This window comes from Stegodyphus dumicola, chromosome X2 (assembly GCF_044657685.1).
Source record: "Stegodyphus dumicola isolate Sdum_Otavi_A_Nest chromosome X2, ASM4465768v1".
Taxonomy (NCBI): Eukaryota; Metazoa; Arthropoda; class Arachnida; order Araneae; family Eresidae; genus Stegodyphus; species Stegodyphus dumicola.
This window is the reverse complement of record NC_140781.1, coordinates 60,004,732-60,027,977: the sequence shown is the minus strand read 5'-3', so window position 1 is coordinate 60,027,977 and position 23,246 is coordinate 60,004,732. Positions and strand designations below refer to the sequence as shown.

The 23,246-nt window shown below is 32.1% G+C and overlaps 1 protein-coding gene across 2 annotated transcripts in view; it reads right to left on the bottom strand.

Moving 5' to 3' along the window:
* LOC118199210 (uncharacterized) overlaps positions 1 to 22,906 on the bottom strand; it is an 85,020-nt gene extending 62,114 nt beyond the window's left edge. The window contains exons 1-7 of one of the 2 annotated variants that reach the window (XM_085809498.1): positions 22,458 to 22,906; positions 13,586 to 13,785; positions 12,830 to 13,011; positions 9,823 to 10,030; positions 5,087 to 5,263; positions 2,914 to 2,980; positions 567 to 645 (exon numbers count right to left, since the gene is read on the bottom strand). In XM_085809498.1, coding sequence (XP_085665624.1) covers positions 567 to 645; positions 2,914 to 2,980; positions 5,087 to 5,263; positions 9,823 to 10,017 — 518 coding nt within the window. In that variant the 5' untranslated portion in view covers positions 10,018 to 10,030; positions 12,830 to 13,011; positions 13,586 to 13,785; positions 22,458 to 22,906. Of the gene's footprint in view, positions 1 to 566; positions 646 to 2,913; positions 2,981 to 5,086; positions 5,264 to 9,822; positions 10,031 to 12,829; positions 13,012 to 13,585; positions 13,786 to 21,713; positions 21,780 to 22,457 lie in introns of those variants that run through there. The other variant, XM_085809497.1, reaches the window with a different exon arrangement.
* Positions 22,907 to 23,246: the final 340 nt, after the last annotated feature.

The following is a 23,246-nucleotide window of genomic DNA, read 5'->3' as shown; positions in this document are numbered from 1 at the left end:
GTTTTTTGTATGCTATTCGTTTTTTTTATTTCTTTTTGTCCTCGTTCACTATCAGTCATTACCAAAAAATCTGTAACAAACTCTGGGTCTTACAAATACTGTTTACAATGCAAAATAAGTTCTTTCAATTCCGTTATTGTGATATTTTGAGGTAATGTCGCACCAATTTCTTCGGCGACATACAAGTCCTCTTTCTTAAATCCTTTTACCGCTTGAAATATTATTTCAAATTAGATGTAAAGACCTATCACTCGACGCCAATAAAATGCAAATAATAACAGGAAAACAAAAACTTACAAATGGCTTTTAAATCACAGAGATGAACTACAATTCTCCAGATGAATGAAAATGATAATATAAAAATTAACACCTATTTATTCAGTTAAATATGGCTAAAAATTAGCATTACGAATTAAAAACACCATGTAAGTAGCACTACATCTACCAAAATTAGAATTCAACAACCAGCATATCCATTCCACAACAGGGAAAACACAAACGTAAATTGAAAATCACAGGTGAATTAGTACTTAAATTGAAATATTGATGTTAAAAAAACTTCATACTTTTCAACTTCTTCAGTTGGAGAAGATGGTGAAATGTAAAAATAGCTTTCCCTCTGCCTGGTATCTTCATCTTTTTTTCCTGAATTGAAGAAGTAAAGTATTAATTAATATATTTTGAGCAATTTGTGAAAAAAAATAAGACTTAACAATTTTAAACGCTATTGTTTTTCAAAATACAGTTTTTGTAAGCACTATTGTATTAAACACTGTAAATTAAGAAACTTTATGTCACTGCTATTTCGTATTAATAATGAGGGTCTATAGCTGCAATCTGAAAGTAAAAAATAGTTGTCACTATCATTTAAATACACTAACACCATCATATTCTGAAAACATGAATAACTACCATATTTAAATGCTCTAAATATTTTTCATGAAAAGATGTATTGCCTTGAGGTGAAGAGCAGATTATACTGGTCACAATTTTCTAACAAGACATTTCCGGGGAAAAAAAAAAAAAAAAAAAGACAGCACTTCTCACTCTGCAAAGCCAAATAATGCTCTACTTTGTTTCAGACTAAAGCAAAATCATATACACAGTGAACCAATTCAATCAAGAAAAGCTAATCAACTTGCAGATTTCCCACAATCTTATTCTACTGATATACTTTTAGTTACGGCCGTAGTTCAGTTTGGAAGCAGTTACTAACAGAACTGTTAATACACAAATTTTGATTCCATAAAATAAGATTATTATTCAGGGTAGTAGGCCCTCCAAGTAAATATCTGCTATTCAAGATTTTAAGCCCTCCTTTTTGGTGTGCGCATGTAACATGAAACTTAGAATTAAGTAGTTCAAAGTGTGGTGATAAAAATGTTCTACATTTTGTCATTATTTAAAATATCATTTAAATCACTGAATGCATTTGGCAAGTTCATTGCAGACATCAGTCAAGCTATTGTAAAATAATTTTAAGACTGAAATTGTATTTTTCAGTACAAGCAAGTATTCCATTTTTGAATTAAGCTAGCATGAGTTTCATGATATATTAATGCATGATTGTGGCTGCCCAGACCAGCTTTTTTCACTGGTATCTTTCTGTTGAATGAGCTGTGTCAAGAATTGCAGGTACACCTTGTTCACTAAAAACATGGAAATTCATAGTCTATTATTTCTAAAATTTTAACCATTAGAAATAATTGCATTAAAAATATTTTCCAGTACACCAAAAACAGCCTCAATAATTTCACAAGAAATCAAAATTGTTTTTAAAAATTTGTCGTTACAAAATTTGTAACCTTAGGGCCAGAATTTTTAATCAAGCCCAAGGAGTATGGTACAAGCAAGTTTCAGAACAGCTGACTAACTTTAAGAATAAATAGTCTGAAACTATACATAACACACAGTATGACTGATTTCATGTTTTGCTAGATAACAGATTAAGTGCTGCCCAACTAGGATAGTGGTTAGTGACTCTGACTGCCATACTGAAGGGCTCTTGTTCAAATCCTTGAGAAGGCGTGGACATTTGTAAATGTATATATAGTACGTGAGTGGCATGGAGACACTCAAAATATGTGGTGGGCCGAAAGTCCTTTTGAGAGGTTGGAAGTAGGGAAGAGAGGTAGGAGACACTCCGAACCATCTCTCTGGAGTGCTCTCCTTTAAAATTGGGGACGGAACTCAGCAAAGTTCTACTGTCACCTATATGGTGCTCAAGGCTCTTGCCAATGACAAGTGCAATCCTGTCTCCTTGTTAGGATGAATTTCATAGACTTGTTCTGATATCAGACAAACATGATTGGTCACAACAGATTTTTCTAATGGTACATGATCATACATACCATTAGAACTATATATAATGTAATATGGGAGGTAAATATAGTTTGTACATAGTTATAAATATTTTTTTAATTCACTACACAACCAAGTCTTAAGCTGGATTTGTACTGCACAGCTAACATTTTCACTGATTTAAAATACCCCAGTAGCACACATCTTCCTGTCATCAAGAATGACAACTTCTCAGAGCCTGTTTCGTATTTGCTCCCACTTAAATCATTACTCTGCTTTTATAGTTTCTCGCATCTCTAAATGTAAATTTCCCCTCCTAATTTACCTTGCATTTGAAGCTTCTGTAATAATAAGTAAGTTAAATTTTACTGTTTAGTTTAATCTGAAGGTAAAAGTAGGGAGGGGAAAAATCTCTCGCTTATGTTACAATAAACAATATATACTTGACCTACAAAATATGGAAAATCAAATTATGTGGATTTTTTTAATACAGAAGTAGAGTCCCAGGAAATCTGAAAATCTGAGCAATCTTTTCATGACAAATTACAATACATTCCATAAATATATTAAAATACTAAAATTTAAAGTATATATTCTAAAAATATGTATTACCTCCAAGATTCTTGATATTTTTCAGTTTGAAACACACTTCATCAATAAGCTTATCTACATCATTTATCTGAAACAAATGTTCTCATAAGAAAACTATATTATAACTGCTTTAAAAAAAGTTATAAAAGCCTCAGGATTACAGATATAATAAATAAGGATTTTGCAGTTAATGATAAAATAGTCAAAAGCTAGATCTAAATTTCTTTACAATCTACTGTCCATCTAATCCATTACTAGATTATGCCAATTACAAGACTAAATTTTGTTAATGGGAAATTCCTTACTTATTTAAATTTACCATTTCATATCCTTTAAAAATTGTCTTTTCTAATTTCCATGCACCTAGGTCTTATGATAATCCTAAAATGAGACAATAATAGCCAGTTTTCCTTTCAAAACTAATATTCTTGCACATCTCTAAAATACCAAAAACAGCAACTAAACAATGATTTCAACTTGGTATCATTTGTTTAATTTAAATCTTAAAGACATTGTTTGTGATGGGACAACTTCCGTCCTAAGGCTATTGCCAATTGGAATTAAGTGCTGCCCCGCACTATTTAATCTAAAATGCAACAATACCACGACTGAGGGGCAAACACGATAGTACCAGTAGGTCCCTGCCAAGCCTGGACCAACGTGAGCGAACTTGGGTTCCAGTCCTGTGAAGATTGTTTGGCCCCGTGGTTGAGACTATCCAAGTATGGATCCTAACCAGTACTTCCCAGGAATTCTCCTGAGTCAACCCCCCCGGGGAAATCTTAAAGACAGTAGAAAATAGCTACAGTGTTTTTATGGGAGTTCTTAGTGTTCTTACAGTGCTTCCTATTTGCTTACAGGAAAAAAAACATGGCACACATACTGTCTGCATTTGAAGCAAACTTTCAACCCAGTCATTAAAATATTCATTAAAAAAAAAAAAAAAAAGCAGCAGCAGAATTTTTAACTTGCATCAGCTGCTGATGTCACTGCTATAACCATCATGAAAATCTACATAGATTTAACCACTAAAACATTAGTGACAAAAGACATCCTGCTTATTTGAAGCTATCTCACAATACAATGGGCTCACAACACATGAACACAACCTATGGGCTCATTCATGCACCTTTAACTTCAACAGGGTTTGCTCATATGCTCCTCAAATACTTCATCTTACCTTACCTCGCACATGTGTTCTACAGAATATTACGGTTCACAACTATGTTTCTTAATAAAAGACGCTCACTCATGCTTCAGCAGCACTTTCAAAATATCAGAGCCCTAAGCTGGGAAAGGACTGCTATAGATATGGAAAAATTTTTTAAGATTTTGCTTGCTCCAAGAAAGACATAACAGCATTTACATCCTATTCCGAATATGCTCTTATTCCAGTTACTAAACTACTCACTTAGCTGAAAATCCTAGAGTTTAATATTAGCTCATATAACAATGTTTCTAACATTCAGCTATAAATGGTACCAAAAGCACAACAATTATGAAATCCTATACAGAACTAACCAATACAGTTTTAGCTTCAGAGGGCTTTTCAATTTATAACGAGTAAAGATATGCAACCAAAATTAAATTTAAATTATGAATAAAGCTGGTAATACTTGTAAGGCATTAGGCATCATTTTTGCTATTATTGCAGCTGTTTTCTTAGGAGAGTTTTCTCTCAAGTCTTCTTAGACTCTAACAGGAATTTGCTTCTGTTCCTTTTGTAACAGGATGAAAACTTAATGAATGATACCCAGTTGAAAATACCTGTTACCTGAATAATGAAAAATTTCTCAGTAAAGATCTTCAGTGAGTATGAGCCAGACAGGCCCAGCTTTAGACTGCACTGATAAGCTTAATGTTCTGCAAACCCTGAAACTTTATTTCATGAAATGGAATGCTGTCAAATTGAATGAGGAAAAGACATTCCAAACTGATGCTAAAGTATGGAAAGCAAGTTCTACAATAGTAACAATCGGTATTTCAAAAATTTTCCATTTTTAATTATTCCAACACCCACCTTCATAATTTTATTTCTAGGCTTTCAATTCATATTTAAAAATTAATTTAATCTGTGCTGAATCAACATTTGTTGGCAAGACAGAAAAATGCTTATTTGAAGAAATACACATAGGCAAACTAATTTAGCTTTAGTACTTTGCTATAGGTTCAAAAGAGTAGTACAAGATCTTACGTGCTCAGATGCTGATCTTAAACATTCAATAGCAGCTTGTCTTTTCATTCTTTCAAGATCACAAGATATAGTAGTACAACAGGCAGCTCCTGAAGTTAACAAAATTTGTTTACCCCAAGTTTTCCATTTCTGATGCTTTGCTTTAGTAACAGAATATAAACTTTCAGGCCCACCATACTGCAATAAATAATTCACATTTTCAAATTTAGAAGAAATAAATATTTAAATATTATAAACATTAGTGAATAGGGATTAGTAAAATAGCACGATGTTTAACACTAGAACTACCAACAATTAACAGATTCCATTTCTACAAAGAGAAATTTCTTAGTTTTGTCAGATTGGTAGTTTTAGTGTTAAAACACATTTCTGCTCCCAAGCATGCATGAAATATTCTTGCTGCTTATATATATATTTAATTTTACCAACAGTAGCCTAAAAATTAGATTAAAAAAGCTATGTACATTTTTTTAATTATAAAAACTGAAATATTTGTCTAAAATAAGGATTTATTTTCTAGAAGTATGGAGCATTCAAAACAAATGTATCATTTAAATAAAAAAATTTAGCAAATACAAAGTGCATATAAAAATTTAAAAGCTCTGCATAAATTTCAAAATATTATCATGAATGTTGTTAGAGAAATCATTAGCAGTCTCTGATTTAAAACCTCTTTTTATGAACGTATAAAACAATACTTTGATAATTTAATTTTTAAAATCACAATGATTACAAATATCTAGATTGAACACAATTTTATGTTGAGTTTTTAAATGTTCTTCAGTCAAACTGCGTTTCTCTGTTTGGACAGATCTCAATTTAAACTCAATTTCTGCTCAAAATTTTGAGCAGTCCTGTACACTCGTGGCTAAGTGTGTTTTTAGTTACCACAGAAAATTAATCAATAAATAAACTTCCTATTTATTTTAATTATAAAAATTTCATTCATAAAATGCATAAATTTATTCAAATGTCTTCCCCTCCCCCACATCATTCATCAAGGTTCCTTTACAAAGCTGCTGTTTTTCTTTCAGTACTATCTGGAATTTATATGGGCACTCTTCTGTTTTACTGGGACCAGAATCAAAAATTTATGTATGTAGGCATGTGTATGCACATACGTGTGTGTGTATAGACACACATACATAGTATGTGCATATATACATGCATACATGAAAACATCCATCCATTCATACTTGTATGAATGCATAGATAGATTTTTTAATGTGGTCCCAATAACAGAAGAGTACCTTCATGTGTTACGATATGAGGGAAAAAAGGTGTACTTCAGACTGGATGATTCAAATCCAACTGGTGGCTGATAAAAAGGGGATGTGGAATGACAAAATAGACAATAGCATTTGCTGACCAACAGGTTATATTTCTCTTCTTTGTCATTTGGGGAATTAACTGGACTCTTGTTTGCCCTTCGCACTCTTAAATGCTTTGTCTAAAACTCAAAGTCCAATATCAGATCATATCAATACTCTCTCTCTCTCTCTTTTTTAAGAAAATATAAGTCTATGTTACTCCGGGGGTGGGGGTGGAGGGGTGATTTCAATTAATCTAAGCAAAGGAATTTGAAAAAAGTATAATCACTCTTATTTTTATGTTAAATATAACACAGACTCATACCTGCCAACATCTACAGATAAAAATTCAGAAGATTTCTCCCCCAAATTCAGAAGAACACAAAGAATTAATATCGTGCTTTGATATTAAAAAAATAACAATTTATACAAATAGAAAAAAGAAAATTGTACTTACATTAGTAAATCTCAATTAAGTAGTAACTAAAAAATTTATTAGGAAACATAAAACAAGAACGTAATGTTACACAAAAAAAATTATTGCAATGAATTTAGAGTGCATTTTTTGGCTTTAGCCAACAATTCGTTGGATAATTTCCTGTCATAACAATTACTTTCATCATAACATTTAGCAATTAAAATGTTTTCTAGAGTTTTTGGTGAAATTGAAGAACGAAACATAGTTTTGTTTTCCTTCACCACACTGAACTCTCGCACTCAGCATTACTGTGTGGAATTACGAGAATAGCACATAAAACTCTTGCTAGTCTATCATATTTTGGTGTTCCATCAGCTCTTTTTATTCTTTTTAAGGTACCAACGAGGACATCAAGTTTATATTCTCCAGAACTGGCAAAGTCTTCAAACTGTGCAGCAGAAAATTGGTTCTGTAGTTCATCTAAAGCATCATTATGGCATTCATTTTCTTTAATTGTTAACAAAAATGGAAATTTATCAATAAAAAAACAAATCTTTTCAAAAGATGAATTTTCAATTTGTTTCAAATTTGCCACTTCAGCATTTAAAAGAACTTCATTTTGCAAAGGAAACTTCCTTACAATGTAATCACAGGCTGAGGAAAAGTACTTTCTAACACACTGAAAAAATTCTTTTTCTCATGATCTTTCAAAGAATTTACGAGTTCCCTGGTTTGATTTCCAATTATAAGATCATTGTCATCCTTTTGATTTGCCAAACTATTATAGGCAACACGAATCAACACACTGTTTTTCACAACGGATGGTTTTACAAACTTAGTATAAAGTTCTTTCAAAAGATCATTAAGAATTTGGATAAGCAGGGGAGATTTTGGCAAAGCTGATTGTAGAAGGGTATTTACACTTTTAAAAATCTTAATGGTACTTAACACAAAATTACAATATGCTTTGTTCAAATCCGAAGAAAGAAGATAGAAAATCCTTTCCTCCCGGCTAATAGAAGACTGTTTCTTCTTCCCTTCAACTTCTTTAACAAAGTTGACCTTTGAGGAGTCTTCTAAGCATTTTCTTTTTAAAGGGTTTGATTCTGTGTGTTGGCTTTTCTCTTTTAAAGCATTTTGATTAGAAGCAAAGTTGGTTTTCGGAATCTTATATGCCGACAAATTTGATGGGATCTGTGGTTTCGTTTTGGTCTCTTTGTGGAAATATTTTAGCAATGCATCCCACTGTTCAATAAACCTTCCTAGCGCTCTGCCTAAGGATAACCATCTCGTGCATACATGTTTCAGAATTTTTTCTCGTTTCACCAGAGCACAGTTCTTGGAAATTCTTTAGGCTTTCTTTCCTTTTTACACTTCTTTCCAGATAGAAAAACACATCAATCAGAAGCTGGTCAATATTTAATGATAAAGCAGCTGCAGCTTTTTCTGCTGCCAAATTAATTAAGTGGCATGGGCATCCAATAACAATTAATTCATTTTGTTCTTTTTTGAGGAAAGAGGCTACATCCTTTTTGTCACCCACCATGACATAAGCATTATCTGCACCAAATGAAATGCAGTTTGATATTGGGATGTTAAGTTGTTTCAACTCATTAATTACCAAGGAGGAAATATTTTCCCCCGTAGCGTCTCCATTTAACAATGGAAGATGCAAAAGATGAGTTTTCATTTCATTAGAAACATCACAGAAATATGTGACAACGATGGGGTAAAGCTTGTAATCGCTGTCATTGCTGCCATCGATTGACACCGAAAATGCTGAATTCGGGAGTGCAGCTATCTTTTTACTTTGTGCATCGCAAGCAATTTCGTTTACAATAGAAGATGTTTTCGTGCGAGCACAAGCATATTTCTGAGCAATCTTGGAGTCAGGAAACATCCGTCTGAAAAGTTGACCGGCGTGATCGGCAGCGCTAAGCGGCACGTTGTGTTCGATGAGGAATGCAGTAAACAAACACTCTGCCAAAATGACATCGGCATCCAAATTTGAAAAAAAAATCATCCACTTTCTTTGACGTTGTTGAAGCCGAAGCATTAACTTCATGCTTTTTAGACTTAACATGCTTTACAATGTCGCTTCTTCCACTGTGACTTCTTCCACCGTGAAGTCACACACGCACACGTTGCAAAATGCATAGTTATTTCCTTTGAAGGATTCTTTAATTGTTGGAAATTCGGCTTTGCAGGCAGGACGAAAATATTGAGAATACGGTTTTTTTTAACTCATTTCGTAACAATGACGTATTAAGAAAATTCGCAGCACGTGCAAACAAAAAAAAAAAAAAAAAAAAAAAAAAAAAAGAGAATGCGACAATCCACGCTAAAAAAATAATCTGGCGCCCACAAAGAAAAGAGTGGGAGAAACAAGTTCAGCGCATTGGATTGGCTGGTTAAGCAGTGAGTTGGGAGAAACCACAGGTTACTGGATTCGAAGTAGTCGGTAGTTGGCGGTAAAGCACGATGCAATTGGCGAAAAATTCTAAAAATTCGACAAAAATCACTAAAAACACTTGAAAAAGGAAAAAAATCGTAAAAAATGGATTACGATCGTAAAATCGTAAAGACAAATGCATTTTCGTAAAAATTACGAAAAATTTGTAAAAGTTGGTAGGTATGCAGACTGATTTTTAATAATTTCAGAAACATTTTTTTTTTCAATTTTTTATAATACAAATAGCATTTTAAGCTAAACCAGAACAATAAACTTAAATATGTACAATAGGAATAACATAGAAGCAGAGCTAAATATCTAACACTAAAAATACGCATGATCCTTTCTTAACTGAAATTTCATGTATGCATATTTTGTAATTCTTTGAAGGATGTATAAACAGTGATTCAGTTCATTAATACAATTTGATGGAAATCTTAATGCAAATAAAACATGTGAATCAGTTCATTTACTCTTTTGTGCACCAATTAAGCCCCCTAATCTGCAAAAAATACAATTAAATATAAAATGTGAAGTTTCTTTTGAAGACTAGTACCTTGTGCAACATCTTGTGCTGGGCATTTTTGGCATGCTCACATTCAAATGGTTCAACATCAAAATTATCTTGTTGCAGAAGGCTCAAAATGTAACGTGCATAAACACCATCAATATTGCGATTCTCAAGTTCTTGTTCCAACCATTCCTGCAGAGAAGATGGTGTAGTACTAGATACCAGCCGCTGATACTTCATTTTATGAAGTTTCCTAAAACATTACAATGAAATTAACAGAACATTGTACACATTTTAAAACATAGCATGAATATTTTAAATAGCATTTTCAAAGAGAAGAGTCTTCTTTTATATGAGCATGAACAGACTAAAAAGTCAAATTTTTCACATTCAAAGACAACCTAAAATTATATAAAATTTATACATAATATCCCATAAAATTTACTTTGATGCAATTTATATACTGGTAAGCTACAGGCACAATTTAATAATATTGCATATGAAGCTGGAACTCTTTCTTGTCAACAAAAGCTTTTTATGCATCAGAATATTCTATCTAGTGCACAAAACAAATCTCTGCCATTTAACCAAAGATGGTGTCACTAGAAAGTTAAGTCGTCTGATGTAAAATATCATATCGTAAGGTTAGATATGAGTCAACAACATAACCTTGAAATAGTAGAGATTTTACATCAGCATCATATATTTTTTTTGTGTGTGAAAATAACAAGTTTTGAGCCGAATAAGCGTCATTTGTGGGAACTTTTGTTTTACTTCTTTAATTTAAAAAAATCTGTAGTAAGGCACATCGATTACTTGTAGAAGCATATGGTAAGGCTGCCAAAATGACAAAAGTTGTCGTGAGTGGTTTCAAAAGTTTAAGAATGGTGAATTTGACGTAGAAGACAAAGAATGTAGTGGAAGGTTGAAAGTGTATGAAGATGCAGAACTGGAAGCACTATTGGATGGAGATTTGTGCCAAATGCAAGTAGAACATGCATTTACATTAGGGGTGACTCAACAAGCAATTTCACATCATTAAAAATTATTGGGAATGAATCAAAAGCAAGGAAATTGTGTTCCATATGAACTGAAGCCAAGAAACGTTGAATGCCGATTTTTTACATGTGAAATGTTGCTTGCCAGGCATAAATGAAACAGTTTTTTTTTTGCACTGTATAGTCAATGGTGATGAAAAATGGATCCCCTATGATAACCCAAAGAAGAGATCTTGGGACTACCTGGCCATGCTTCAACCATCAACAGCCAAGCTGTATATTTATGGAAAAAAATCATGTTGTGTATATTGTGGGATCAGCTTGGTGTCGTGTATTATGAATTGCTCAAACCAAATGAAACCATTACTGGAACTCTCTAACGAGCATAACTCATGAGAATAAGCTGCACATTAAAAGAACATCCACTACTACCCCACACACGACAGAATTATTCGCCTGCGTGATAATGCTCTTCAGATGTTGCGGTACTAATCAAAATATATTTCGAAACACACAAAAGAGAAGTTTTACCCTACCCGATATATTCATCAGCTATTGCTCCTTCTGATTACTACTTGTTTTGATCGATGACACATGGCCTATTTGAGCACATTTCACATCATATGAAGATACCAAGCACTTCACATCACATGAAGATACCAAAAATTGGGTCGATTCGTGGATAGTCGCAAAAGATGAAGCATTTTTCCGACATGGTGTCCTGCTGCTATGGGGAAAAGTAATGGCTAAGTGATGGACAATACTTTGAATAAAACATAAGGTACCATTTTTTTCACAATAAATACCCAATTTTTTTATAAAAACCGGTGGAGACTTATTTGTACTCCCAATAAATTTATTCACTATAGCTACAGAAACACACACTGCAAGATTTCTTGACATTTTAGGAAATCTGTTTGGTTATTTAATAACGAAAAGTTTCTTCATTGCTTAAAACTAAATTCTGCAAAGAATAAGATATATTCGTTTACTGACAAAAATATGCCATAGCAACTAAGGCTATATGCCTATATTTTGACCAAAGCAATTATCATATAGACTTGTTTTTGTGAATAAAAGCTGTCTATGCATTTTTCTGCATGTATACATTTAAGAACATGTACTTTTTCTATCAATTTCACACATATCCACTAAATATGTTTTGTTTTATTCTGTGTTTTGCCTTTGTTGCTTATTTTTTAAGCATGAGTGTACATAATGTACAAAATTAAACACAATGTAAAGAAAGAGTTTATTACAAATGACCACCAGCATATTATCTTAGATTACTTAAAAGTAATTTGCTGGCTCCTTATTATTTTTTCCAATGGCAGCACTTGCCTATAATGGCACTGGCCACTCCTAAAGCCAGAAGTGGTGAGAATTTTATTGTGGAGGCATGTAACAGGCGGTCACAGTTCCCTCCTATGAACGGACAGACAATTTTACAACTACGCCTTCTCCAGGATTCGAACCCAGGCCCTTCGGTATCGCAGTCAGGCTCCCCTAACCACTATAATGTCTGGACAATATTTTCTGCCTCTTTAAATCTGTGCTATTTGAATACAGTGAAAATAAACAGGGAAAAATCCTTGTAACATGATTCATGTTCCATCCTCACTATTTCGTCAATAAACTGGTCTGAATGGCATATGTGTGTTTGTACTCAGGGTCATGGTTGGCGTGTTTAAAATACCATGAGAAATTTTAAGAATATGAGAAAGTAGGAGAAACACATAGATCAGGCTGGCATGAGCATGATACAAATATGGAGAGTTGGCCACCTCCAGCAATAGATAACGGTTGACAAATTTATGAGAAAATGGTCGCAGAAAGACAGCCTACATAAAATGACTTACCCATTCTTTGAATATTTACCTCAGCTTTACAGCATTCAAAACTGATTTATCTTATAAATATTTTAATAGGAATTAAATGAATGCAGCATGATAAATTTTCAGCACTGAAAGGGAATTACTCAGTTATAGGATGACTACTCTGTTATGCAAACAGAAGGTAAAACTAAAATATTGGAAAAGAAAAATGATTCTTACTTCAATAAGATCTGAACAAAATGATCTGTTTGACTTCTGAATCCATATTTCCTACACAATGTGCTTATAACATTTTCCCACGGGTAGCTTTTAAAACTGCATGCATCCTTCTAGATAATTTTCTTTAGTGTAAGCTTGAGAGAAATACATTTCAATGAAATTTATGAAGCAGATCCCTAAACCTAGAGAGAGAGTACCATCAACTAATTTTAAGCAGAATTATTTGCAACATATACTTAAAATAATTTAAAGAAAAAAGAATAGACTTTAAAAAAATGTTTAGAAACAGGCTTACATGAACAGTTAAAATAAATTATAAATCTCATTTCTTATGCAAAAATACAAAATATCTTTTCGATCATAAGGGAACATAGTCATAAAAATTTTCCAATAAATGACTGCTTATAAGTAGTTCCTAACAGGATATTAACCAAAGTCACATCATTATTTGATGTTACAAGGTATAACGCAGTATTTCCTGCAAGTTTGAAAAAGCCTGCCAACTCTTAAAATTCTACAAAATTTTTATTGAGTAACCCATTTTAAAAATTTAATTTTTTTAACTAAATCAATTCATTACCATTATGCACTACAAGAGAAATTAAATACTACAAATAAAATAGGTTCTTTATCCCATTCAATTAATTTCATTTCTCTGAACTCAAACTGCTACAATCATATTAGTGATGAGATTTAAATAATCTAACCACTATCTGCAATATTAGCAACTTTTTGCATGTTAAAAAAAGTACTTACGAGTTTAACCCTTTGGCAGAAGTGAGATTAAACAAATCTTCTTTCCAAATATGCACGATAGCTGTCAGTTGTAAATTTTTAATGCAATCTGTGTTTGCTTGTGCCTACTGCAGTGCGTAAGTGGAATGTGAGCTCAGCTCGTTGATGATCATAAAACGGTTAAGCGCTAGGTTCTCCTGCACTTTTTCAGACACTGTATACTGAAAAAATATGCAATGTATTAATTATAATAGCAAAAATAATCCTAGACATATAATATAAGTCGCATTACAGCAAAAGTCTGATAATGTGGCAACTAATGATTCAGCACCTGTTTCACCACATTCCTGCCATGTGACTGCCTTTTACTCAATAATATCTAGAAGCATTACCCTTTCATTCAAAAATTTTTGGAAGCATTAGCCTTTTATTCAATAATATCTGGAAAAGCTTTTCACCATTTTCCAGTAGGTCCTAATTTTAATGCCCTGTTTTCTTTAAATACCTCCATTCGTTTAAAATATTTTCAAAACCTGATAAAAATATTGCTAACAGAATGAAACAGAAATAAACAATTAAGCTGGGTATCATTAAAAACTTAGCATCAGCGGTTAAAATAATCTTGAAAAGTTTTAGCTTCGCTGTAGCTCTGAGCTTCCAAATAACTGCAAAGGGCATATCACAGCCTCTGAACCAGTATAGGGAAACTTCGCTCTATTATAACTTTTACCAACGAATCCATCTTTGATCCAACCAATACATCAAAGACTGACTCAGAACTTAATAGCAACGTCTTTGTGCAATTTTTTTTTTTTAAATGCTAATTACAGGGTTGAATTCAGTGAAAGAAGGTGCAATTTTTATAGTTGCTGCTGCTTGGAAATATGTAAAATACATAATATTATAAAAAACTTGAAGAAAATTTGGACGAAAATGCCATGAAACAAAATTCTGTTAAAAGTGAAAATACCGATAATCAAATGACCAATCACCAAGTTACTGAAAATAGCTGAAAGTCTTTCTTTCAACAATCCATTATAAATCTTTCACAAAATGAACTTATTTAATGGGTTCAATATGACAAAGCACACAAACACTATCTGCCTAAGTGAAGAGAGGCCTTCATGGAGAACTTTTTAAGGGAAACTGGCTCGTATGCCCATCTGCCCAAGTTCAAACTACAAGTATTCAGTGGTTTTAACAAATCAGTACTAAACGGATAGAAAGAGATAAAAATGAACATACTGTTAACTAGGTGTCACTTGGTATAAAACATAAACATTGGCATGAAATGTAATTAGATGGCGGCATCCCTAATGAAACATAAAAAGGTTTCATGAAAAGAATAACTATTTTCTTAAATGCAGAAAAATACTAAACGACAAATGAAACAGACTTTATGGCATAAAAAAGCTGAAAATACTTGCTTCTTTTTATGCAGTTGTCACCACGAGATTAAATGAGGTAGGAACCTGGAAGGTCAAAGCCTATTTTGCCATTTTATAGACTGCATATTATATCAGGGTTAGTAACATTGCATTTGCGATTACCTTACACGATATCACATATGGCAGCTGCCTAAGCAACTGAAAATCTAGGAAAGAAAATTCCTGAATTGATGTTATTCTGTTTAGTGGCAAAAATGGCAATCAGGTTTGAAACTTTGGTGCATATTTAGCAACTGGCATAAAGTTGACAAAGAAGTGTCAAAATGAACCAACTGCGGAAAAGTTAAGTGATAATGTCAACACTGAGTGTGTTGAATTCAGTAGTAGTAGAAAAAAGGAAAATAATGGAGAAAATTCAACCAAAATCACTTAGCATCAGCCTGGCAAAGAGTTAAATATATTTAACTTCTCCCTTATCTGTCACTAAATACCAGCGAAATGACTGTATTTTTCTTTCACATATACATTTGATCATTTTTTTTTTAAGTTCGCCATGTTTTGAAAAATGTTATTCAAAACAGTTTTGTTAAAAAAATAATTTATTCAAAATGTTCTAAAAATGAGCTCTTATAAGTATTCAGACAATTTCAACAAACAATTTATATTTAATAAAAACATAAAAATAATGTGCCATTCAATATTTCTTTGAATATCCTTCAGCTGAAAAAACAGTTTTGATGTACTCTGACATGGATTCAGCTAATATTTTCAAGTAAGAATGTTCCATTTTGTTACACTCCTCTAAGAATTGCTTTCACTAGAGCTTTTGAAGAAATATCAAGTTTCCTTAGTCGTTTCTACCAACTCACTCCACACATGCTTGACAGGATTTTTAAGTCCAAAGAATATGGAAGAGTTTTGATAATTTCAAGACAGCAGCATAATAATCACAAGTAAGCACTTATGATTCAATGTTAGGATTGTTATCCTGATAAAACTTGAATGTACCTTGCATTCTAAGGCTGTTCAAACAGTTCTAGTTACAACAGCCAAGTTTTCTTGCAAATGCTTTCAGGTTTTCATCAAATATATTTATATTGATCTACATGATTTTCTATAAAAACTAAATTTTCCATTCAACAGGCAGTGAAACATTCCCAAATCATTATACCTCCACCCAAATGGGTTTATCTTTGGATTATGGTAACTTGGCAATTTTTTGGTGAAAATTTGGCGACCAACTCTGCTACAGCAACCCTCTATTTTTTTTCGCCGCCATTTTGTCTTCACAAAGTAAAGACATGTTTCTTTTCTTTTTATTTACTGAACACTTTTTCCAACAATCTACTAGCCGAATTACACTTATGCTAGAAATTTTATGTAACAAAACTGCTTAATCATGACAAATATTAACTGCAAAATTGGGAAAAAGTGCACAATCGCAAACTCCTTGCATGTTTTTCAGAATAGCACATACACATAAACCATTTACACGTCGACCTATTTTTACTTAAAAAAAATCCCAGAATTGCACAAAAATGGCATTGCACACACTCTTAACTTTATCCATCTACACTACTATTTTCTCATAAATTACAAAAATTTGCACAAAAATGCAAAAAAATTCTGTGAATCTTTAAACTCAGTAAAAAGCACATATATGAAATTACCTGATCTCGAAAAACTATATACCCTTTCCAAGGATGAACATTTCCACGTATAAAATAAATAAAATATCCAAAAACTTTTACCTCTAAATTATCTATTATATTATAAAGGTCACCAACGAATTCATACCGCAAACATTACATGGTTACAAATACTTAGTGTCAAATATTTAAATTACTTCCATGCACGTTTACTTCAACTGAAACATATACCAAATTCCTACAAACATAAAATTCACAAAATAACTATCATTTAATTAAAATATCACTAAACCATGTACACGTCGACTTATTTTTACTTAAAAAACATTTCAGAATTGCACAAAAATGGCATTGTGCACACTCTTCACTATATCCATGTACACTGCCTTTTTCTCATAAATTAGAAAAATTTCACGAAAATGCATGAAAATACTCAACGTATTCTATTGAAACCTATTCCAAAATACTACAAACATATAACTCACAAAATCACGATCATTAAATTAAAATATAATTAAATTAAAAAACACTACTTAAAATATAAATAAGCACATACATTAAATTAATAAAAATTAGATTACAATCCTAATTACTTTAAACTAAATCATTGCTAATAATAATTTTCCAATAATATCATATTAATTTATTTACTCCTTACATTTAGAACAATGCATAAAAATAATATCCTCAAATGATTAAAAATACTAACTTACCTAATCTTCAGAATCTTCATTACGTGGCACGCACACTTCCACTATTTCACACAACACACAATGAAGCTTAATACAAAATAATATAGTACTACAGTTTTCCAAATTCCCCCCCTTTTCCGATTAAAGAACTGTAATTCGTCCATTAATGTCACATGACATATCTCATGATCTCTCATTTCCCTTACACAAAATAATGCATAATCGGAACTGGGTACTTCTCACATTATTACCAAAGTCCTAGGTAGCAACCTTTATCGCCTCCAAAATGTCGCCAAACTACCAGTTACCATATTCCAAAGATCAGCCCCCAAATGCTTAAGAGTAAACAACAGACATTTCGAATTGTTCATTCAAGTTTCGTGGCACAATATTTCCTCCAACACACCCAAATATATTAAATTTTTACTCATCTACAAATATAACATTGTTTCTAAGTGATAAATGTTTGATTATGGAATTTGTGTGCTCTTTTCTTGTTGATGAAGAATTTCCTTCCTGCTGATCGTCAAACACATCCATGTGCTTTTAAAAAGTTTCATTGCAAAATATTGCTCAAAATCCGCTGTTAGTTTTACAGCACAAGTGTTTGGGTCTTATTTGTTCTTCATAGGATAAATCTATTTCATGATGTTAGCTTGGGACGCGGTTTAAACTACAGGGCACTTTCAACAGTTTCATACAATTTCTATCATTTTATGTAACATTAAAGATAGTTGAACACGTTACATCAAGGAATATCTGGTACTTACGTATTAACGTAACCATTTTAGTACAAGTTGCCAAATTTTCAGAATCTCCCAAACTCTAGTAAGAATGCACATAACCATTCTCCTGGCAACCATGCTCATAACAGTCCTTCAGTCAAGGAACACCTATATTTTCATATGTGCTATTGTTTGTAGTATTTCTAGTTCCAACAGTGGTTAGAGTAGATTTAAGGGTGTCCCTAATATTACTGTGAAGTTGTTGTTTCATTTATGGTAACCTGAGTAGTTGAATGTTATGGAAACCCTATTATGATGTAATTGGTTGCGTGATTGTGGTGAATTTGAATGATGGGAAAGATAAGTAAGGGCTTGTGGTGTTTGTTCATTGGGAAGTTCATTGCTTGGCTTGTGGTTTAGATGGTAAAATGGCTGAGTGTGGTGAGATTAATTTGAAGTTTCTGTACAACTTGGAATGAAAGGGGAAAATAGCATTAATTGACTGATGTGCAAACGAAGGTTTACTTAGTTGCTATTATAAGTGTCTTGTTTATAAGGAAAGAAATGCGTATGGTTGAATGTCAGAGGATACCGGCACTACCAGAGTCGTAGCTACGGTTTTCAGCGCCCAGGGACAACTGAAGATTTCGCGCCTTCTACTGCTTGCCAAGGATGGAAAATATTTAATTCTAAAATGTCGTAACATCAGTTTGGCGCCCCCTGGATTCTGCGCCCGGGTACAGATGCCCCCCCTCTAACTACGCCCCTGGGCACTACGGAGAATATTTTTGACTCTTTGTGAATTTATGTGGTGATGCCAGTATGTAGATTCTAGTTCAGATAATTTTAGGAAGTGTTTGGATGCTGTTAATGAATTTTGTCTGACTGAAGACAAGAAAATTTCTAAATAAGGTAAGTGTATATTTCCTTTATGAAGTGAAGATTCCTTTTTTATGTTATTTGATTGTTTTATTTAAAATGTAGTTTATTGGAGATTATAAATTTTTTTGTTGGCTGCTCCTTCGACCTTTTTAAGTGAAAATAGATCGATGTGTACATGGACAGAGTCATGGGAGTGCGCAATGCCAAGTTTGTGCAATTCTCCGATATTTTTAAGTGGAAACAGGTTGATGTTTTTTTAAGTGAAAACAGGCGGCAATTTTTTTTTGTCTCTGATGTTTTCTTAAGTGTACATAGGTGGCAATTTTTGTGCCAAAAATCGGTGCTACACAAAGCCAAAAAAAACAAGTCACAGAATTACACAAACTCGGTATCCATGTACCGCCAAAAATCACAAAATTTTTGTCAAGGGGCATCTGTAAATCTCTTTTTACCCCAACACATTTTATACACAAATAGGGATATTTTTTGCCTTAGTTTTAAAATAAAAGCTTGTGAAATTTCCCAGAAGTAGAAGAAACTGCTGTAAAATTTCTGCAGGAATACAGAATTTCGCTGAAAATTTTCTAAAGAGAACATAGAGGAAATGCAGCTGTTGCTGAGGTTTGCACTAAGGCAAAACTCCACAACTCTCTGATTTTTTTTCAAAGCCAAAATAGATCACTATGGTAGAAGAATAGCACAAAAAAATTACAGAAAGATTTCCAGAAGAATGTAAGTGTTTTACTTTTTTTTTTTTAAATTTATTACATAATCCTTATTCAAGAATTAAAATTTGTATTTTAAACTGTTGAAGTACATTTCCTTTTTGTATGTTGATAATGTTTACTTACAATAAACATGGATAGCTTGGGAATCTTTCTAAAAAAAAAAAAATAAAAAAAAAAAAAAAGAGAAAAGAGGCGCAAAAACCATCAAATTGCACCCGAGAAGTAACTTTAACATTTTCATCTGTAAAAAATCACAAAATTACAGCAATGTGGTTGTGTTAAAAGGTAAGTAATGATACTTTTGATATTTTGAATATTTTATGCATCTTTAAAATGATTAATAATTAAATTTTTAACAGTTTTATTATTAATTTGTAGCACCCCATCATATTCATTTCAGATATGGAATTGTTAATATATGTTTACTAAATAACTTCGATAATTCTTGGGATGTATTTTCATTTAAAACAAAAAGTATCATCTACCAAAACATTCAACAAAACTTTTGAATATCCAAATTATTATGAGAGTTTCTAATTAACACTTTTTGAAAAAATTATTTTGGGTAGAATAGACTATAAGGTACCCCTTGTATTATGGTGAAGTTGTTGTTCGATTTATCGCCAAGTTTTTGTTTGATTTATCGCCAAGTTTTTTGATTTATCACCAAGTTGTTGTTTGATTTATCGTTAAGTTGTTTCATTTATGGTAGACTGAGTAATTCAATGTTATGGAAATCCTATTGTGACGTATTCGGGTGCATGATTCTGGAAAATTTTTAATCATGGGATGTGTTGTAAGCGTTTTTGTAGTGTGTGTTGTTTGTGGTTTGATTCTTTAGATGGTAGAATGGCCAAGTGTAGTAAGATTAATTTGAAGTTTCTGTACGATTTGGAGCGAAAGGGAAAAAGAGCTTTAATTGACTGGTGTGTAAATGAAGGTTTACTTAGTAGCCATTATAAGTGTCCTGTATGTAGGAAGGATATGCGTCTAGTCGAACCTAAAAACTGTTTAGATGGATTTGAATGGGTTTGTAGGAAGAAAGGTTCACATGGTCACTATGTGAAGTGTTCGATCAGAAAGAGTACCTGGTTTGAAAAAAGTCATTTGAGTATGATTGATATTTTTATTTTTACGTGGTTCTGGGTGTACAAAGCGAACTCGAAAATCATGGTAAGTGAATATTTGCTTTTGGTAGTGCTTAAATGTATAACATGTTTTTTCCTTTTTTATGTTATTTTATTGTTTGGTTTAAAATTTATTTTATTGAGATTATGTATTTTTTGATTGCCTATATTGTAGAATTTGGTGCTCCTTTGACTAGAATCTATCAATGTGTACATGGACAAAGTAAAGGGAGTGTGCAATGCAAGTTTGTGCAATTCTGGGATGTTTTTTTAAGTGAAAATAGGTCGACGTGTACATGGATAAAGTTAAAAGAGTGCGCAACGCTATTTTTGTGCAATTCAAGTATTTTTTTTTTTTTTTAAGTGAAAATAGGTCAACATGTACATGGATAAAGTCAAAGGAGTGCGCAATGCCATTTTTGTGCAATTCAGATATTTTATTTTAAGTGAAAATAAGTCAATGTGTACATGGATACTGAGTTTTGTCTTGTTATTTTGGCTTTGTGTAGCGGCGAATTTTATCGCAAAAATCTCCGCCTTGCAAACCAAAATATCGAGTCAAAGAATTGCACAAAATCAGTATCCATGTACCGCCAAAATTCGCCAAGGGGTACCCTAACTATACTTTTACCAATTATTTTATTACAAGATACATTTTTATATTTAGTAACAAGAAAGGCCTTAAATAGGAGAAATTTTCTGAAGTCTTATGTTTCAATATTTAGTACAAAATTTATGCAAATAAATTTCAAAAATGCAAATGTTTGAAAAGAAATGTGAGCCACTGTATGTGGATTGACTCTTATCATGTTACCAAAATAATAAATTTATACAAAAGCTGAAAATGAATGTGCAGCTAACCATAAACTACCACATATAATTTTAAACTTGTCACAGTAATGCATTTTGTTGTTTAAAATGAAAAATAAAAGCAGCATCTACACATGGACCTACTTACTACTATCTTACTTCTTGCACCCTTATTCTCATTTAGAGGCTAGAAAAAATGGACAAATAAATCACAAGTCTAAATATTCTGTTCTTCAATAAAAAAAAATATAAAAAAGAAAATTATATACCTGACAATAAATATTTTTTCAATTCACTGTAACTTATAACTTCTTGGTTACAGAACAATGAAATAAGACATTTTTGTTCAGATACGCTTTATTAAATCATTCAAAGAAAAGTAAAACTCAGTGACAACGGAAAAACGGATTAATGAAAATAATGAACTCACTTAAGATCTAATAATCACTACAACCTAACAAAATTTAAAAGAATTTTACTTAACAGTTTACAATTACGGCTTTTTACACAAAAATCGGAGATGCAAAAAATCTCATTTTAAAACAAAATTGACAAACCATAGCAGAATTATGAATACAATGTAAAATTTACTTAAGGTCAAACTGGAAAAATAAAATTTAACGTTCAAAAGAGTTTAAAAAGAAAAGGAAAATAATGAATGCACAGTTTTAACACAATCCTTCGAATGCACAAATTCAATAAGATCGATCACAAACTGCACTTTCGAGCAGAATTTAAAATAAGAGAGCCGTTAAAGAATATAACCTTGTTTCGATAGCAAAGGCCTTGGATATTAATTTAAATGTCCTTGAGTAATTACGTGAACTTGAGCACTTGATCTGACACAGCTATGTAAAACTTGACAAATAACAGTATAAATCACAGAGCTTACCTAAATTTAAAATACCTCCGTAAATCATAGAACATTCGAACACATAAAATGACAGATAAGCACTACGGATAACGTTTCTGATAGCTTGCAGAAATAAAAACTGTTTATAAAATTTATCATCAAACGATCAATAACCCAGGCAACTAAATTTAAACTTAATATTTATACAGCGTGAAAAAATAGAAGAGATGCATCAGCAAAATGACAGGAAAGTGGTAACTAAAACTAACGTTCATGACAAACAAAAATATAAACACTCGTCATGTCCTAGGGTCGAATAGCGTACATCGATCGATAGAATCAGATTTAAGCCGTGAGTGACATCATCGATAAATTTCAATATTATTTGCAATTAAAAATCTTTATCTTCTCTAAAAATTAGCATCTTTAGTTTATACCATACTTTTATTAATTATTTACTACATTTAGATAAAGAGAAAGGAAATAAAGTGAAGTAAAAGAAGCGAAAGCCGGTTAGTGTTTCATTATTAAAAAAAAAAAAAAAAACTTTAGTGGGTCATTAAATAGAAATTTCTGCACTATTTACAACATAAGTGCAAAAATGCAACCTGCAAAAATAAAGACCCAGGTTTTGCAATATGACTTTCACTATAATATCCGACGTATATTCATACTGAAAGAATGCTTATTAAATTTGACAGACGTTTTGACACTGGTATCCAAAATTACGCGTACTATAGAAACTATAGAAAGTACTATAGAAAAAAGTTACGCTTGTTCCATAATTTTAACGAATTGCTATTTTAAATTCAGACATTATGCTTAGAT